This window comes from Zingiber officinale, chromosome 2A (assembly GCF_018446385.1).
Source record: "Zingiber officinale cultivar Zhangliang chromosome 2A, Zo_v1.1, whole genome shotgun sequence".
Taxonomy (NCBI): domain Eukaryota; kingdom Viridiplantae; phylum Streptophyta; class Magnoliopsida; order Zingiberales; family Zingiberaceae; genus Zingiber; species Zingiber officinale.
The window spans coordinates 125,705,529-125,709,619 of NC_055988.1; the positions used below are offsets into that span (position 1 = coordinate 125,705,529).

Below are 4,091 nucleotides of genomic sequence, written 5' to 3' on the forward strand. Positions count from 1 at the left end.
TTGACCCAAATTGTTATTAATATTCTTTTAATAATTTTTTAAAATAGCGATAAAAAAGGTTAGAAAAAACAGCATCATACTGCCGTTATGATACATGAGGCCAGTCAACACGACGTTATCGTCCCTCAAAGCCAAAAGTAATTCAAAGTCAACAGCAATATGTCGGCGCTGAGATCGCCCAAGGGTTTCCAAATTCGACAAGCAAAACTCCATTCAAAGTCAAATTCTAATACCCCCTCTCTCTCCCGTCCCATCCTAGCAATTTTTTTTATCCCGTCCATCTCTCGGCACGAATCGACTTGTCTTTCGCCTTCCACCACTCACTTCATCCAAAATTCCAATCGACCACATCTCCAATTCCGCGAGGATTCGATCGAGCTCCATCCAAATCCAATGTCATCGCCGTGAACCGAATCTAAAGTTAACGGAACACCTTTCCCCTTTTGAAAGTTCATCTCAAACTTACATAATTGAACTAGGGGAGGGGGCAGAAGAAGAAGAAGATGATCAGAGAGAGAATCACTATGTGGCTGACCAGGAGGAAGCTCTGGATCCCTGCCCTGTTCTTGCTCCTTTCCTCTCTGCAACGAGCAGCGCCGGAATCCGCCACGCCCCGCTACGACGACTGCGCTCCCCGGCTATGCGGCGGCCAGGAGGTCAGGTTCCCGTTCTGGATCATCGATCGGCAACCGAGTTACTGCGGCCCTCCGGCGTTCGCCCTCACTTGCCTCAACGACACCGGCGCCCTCTTCCTCACCGTCCTCAACATCAAATTTTACGTGCTCCGGATTTTCTACTACAACAGCTCCGTCCACTTCACTCTCGGCGATGCCAACGATCCCTGCGCCTTCCTCCTCGGCACAAACACCTCCGGGCTCTTCCCCTTCAATGTCAGCCACTCCAACAAGCGGATCTTCTTCCTCTACAACTGCTCCGGGTCGGAAAGCGCCATCCCGAGGAGCTACCAGAACATGTCCTGTCCCCGGTTCAATACCCGGGTCCTGTTCGGCGGCGAGTATGACCCAGCTCGCACGCTCTCGCCGGACCCGAACTGCACCGTCGGCGTGGTGCCGGTGATGGGCGACTCGAACATCAGCGCCGGCAGCAACTACTCCGCCCTGCTGCGGGCAGGCTGGATGGCGAATTATACTGCGAGGAATTGCAGCAAGTGCGCCGCCAGCGGCGGCCGGTGTGGCTACGACGCCAACAACACCTCGACGTGGCAGGGCAGTATCTGCATCTGCCCCAATGGAGTCCATCTCGGAAGTTGCAGCAGTGAGAATATATCTGCAGGGAAGAAGAATTCGCATAGGATATTGTTAGCAGCGGGTAAGGGAAGCTCTTGCTCGAACCCCCCTAATCCCATCTCAAGCCTGGTTTTTCGTTGACGATCGATATATTCTCTTCTGATACAGTTACTTCTGGATCTGCCGGATTCCTCGCTTTCACGTTCACCGCCATCTTCCTCGTTTGGAGATTCACGAAATCCCAAAGAAACTCAACGCTCAATAGAAATATTTCTTCTTCATTGAAGGATTCTGAAATCCAAGATCACTTCCAGACGCATGTCTTCTCCTACGATGAGCTCGTGGAGGCCACCGATTGCTTCGATTCCTCGAGAGAACTCGGAGATGGAGGCTTTGGCATAGTGTATAAAGGTGGGTTTCTAATCTGAGTGCTGCTTAATTGAACAAATATTTACGCCGGCCGTCGGCTGAATCTTGTTCTTTCCTTAATTTTGCTATTTAGGGAAACTCCGAGATGGTCGGACGGTCGCCGTCAAGCGATTGTACGGGAAGAACTATAAGAAGGTGGAGCAGTTCATGAACGAGGTCAAGATCCTCTCCCTTCTCCGCCACCAGTTCCTCGTCAGCCTCTACGGTTCGACCTCGCATCGCAGCCGTGAACTCGTCCTCGTTTATGAGTTCGTACCGAACGGCACAGTCGCCGACCACCTCCACGGCTGTCGCGCCGCCGAGCGGATTCTCACTTGGCCGATGCGCCTGCGGATTGCCATCGAGACGGCCGACGCGCTTGCGTACCTCCACGCCATCGACCCTCCGATCATACACCGCGACGTCAAGACCACCAACATCCTGCTCGACGACGGCTTCCGTGTCAAAGTGGCGGATTTCGGGCTCTCGCGCCTGTTTCCGGCAGACGCGACGCACGTCTCCACCGCCCCGCAGGGGACGCCGGGGTACGTCGACCCTGAGTACTACCAGTGTTTCCAGCTCACCGGCAAGAGCGACGTCTACAGCTTCGGGGTGGTGCTGGTGGAGCTCATATCGTCGAAGCCGGCGATCGACCTCCGGAGAGAAAAGATCGAGGTCCACTTGGCTAACATGGCGATCGCTAAGATCCAGAACCACGAGCTGGTCGATTTGGTCGATCCCGAGCTCTGGCGGACGTCGGACGCGGCGGCGAGGATGAGGATCGCCATGGTGGCGGAGTTGGCGTTCAGGTGCTTGCAGTCGGACGGAGACAGGAGGCCGGCCGTCAACGAAGTGCTCGAGGGACTGGTGGCGATAGAAAACGCGGCGTGCGATTCCGGCGACAAGGCAGAGGACGCTGCTAATTGGCTGCGAGATGATGCAAGTTTGATGCACAACGTCGCGATGTGCTCGCCGGACACAGTCGCCGGAAAGTGGGTGAGTCCATCCACTGCGTCTTGCGCTAGCCAGTGAACGATTGGATCGATCGCAAGAATCAATCAGAATTTGATTGAAAACAGAGGGAGAACCGATCAAGCGGTTGAAACTTGCTCAAATTCGATCTTACTTTTATATATATATATATATATATATATATATATATATATATATATATGTCAATTCCATCAATTTTAAAAAGGACACCGAGGATGATCTTTCTTCACCATTCCATTCTAATTTCATTAATTCTTTTTTCATGATTTCTACGTCGTTGCGTTGTAATGTTTCATCATTTGTTCTCTTTTTTGAGTTTCTTGTTATTATTAGAGGTAAAGCCCGATGAGTCGAAGAAGTTGGTCATGAGAGGAAGAGAATGTGCACTTTCGGAGGATGACATTAACTTCGTTGATTCTTTGGCGGAAGGTGACTCCAGTCGCAAGAGTGTCAGTGTGTCCCCGATGGTGAAGTAAGTTTTTTTATTTCAAATTAAAGATTTGAATTTCATGTGTGATCCCGTCCGGAAGCTGAGTCGGATGAAGACGGGCCTTGTTGTGTGGAAGGCTGACGGAAAGTCGCTGGAGAGTTGAATCTATCGGGTGCCCCTCTGGAAAGGTTCGCACGGACGGCTGGCGGAGAGAGATGATCAGGACGATGACGCTGTCGCTCTGCGCACACTCAGACGAGTCCACTCAGTCGTTAGAGACCAGAAACCAGGGAAAAAGTCCCCGGGTCAGGCCCTCCGACGCTCAAGTCAGGTACTTTTACCCCAGAAATCACAGAGAGCAAGGACTTAAAGTAAAGACTAGTGAAAAATGACGAGTGAGCGTACCTGCACAAGGGATAAAACCTCCCTTTTTATACTGCAACGGAAGTTTCTAGATCTGACGGATGTCAGGGAATGCCGACAGTCAGGTTGTGTCTGGCAGTGGATGACAGGTGGCACCTTTTCATAGGCTGGTGATGGAATCAAAAGGGGTAATGAGCCTTGCCTGTAAGAATATTCCCTGACATGCTAATTACTCTCTAACATTCTCTGACAATTGGTTACGATTCCTTGGCTTGTTCGTCTTGTAACGTCTGGACGCGGAGTCTGCCTTCCGAGATCTGTACCCGCCCTGCTTTTATATACTATTATCCCTGACTTGTATGTCCCGATCCGTGTGTTGGGTCTGTGTCTAGACCTGTTTACTGTTCGCTGCTATCTATGGCTTGTATGTCCGGACCTGTACGTTGGGTCTGTGTCCTGCCCCCTTTACCGTTTGCTGCTATCCATGGCTTGTATTGTTAGAGTGTATACTGAAAGCCTAAGCTTTTGTAAACATTTATTTTGAATAAAGAATCACATTTGGTCAAATTATCTACATTTGTTTGTAGTTGTTCAATTAATTTATATTGTAAATAACATAGTATGTGGTGTCACATACAGAAGATAATGTT

At 50.4% G+C, this 4,091-nt stretch overlaps 1 protein-coding gene across 1 annotated transcript; it reads left to right on the forward strand.

Moving 5' to 3' along the window:
* The first annotated feature begins 286 nt into the window (after positions 1-286).
* LOC122042230 (LEAF RUST 10 DISEASE-RESISTANCE LOCUS RECEPTOR-LIKE PROTEIN KINASE-like 1.2) lies at positions 287-2,799 on the forward strand. The gene is made up of 3 exons (XM_042602240.1): positions 287-1,329; positions 1,416-1,658; positions 1,750-2,799. Exons 1-3 carry the CDS (start codon positions 504-506, stop codon positions 2,685-2,687), a joined length of 2,007 nt encoding a protein of 668 aa, XP_042458174.1. The 5' UTR covers positions 287-503; the 3' UTR covers positions 2,688-2,799.
* The last annotated feature ends 1,292 nt before the right edge of the window (positions 2,800-4,091 follow it).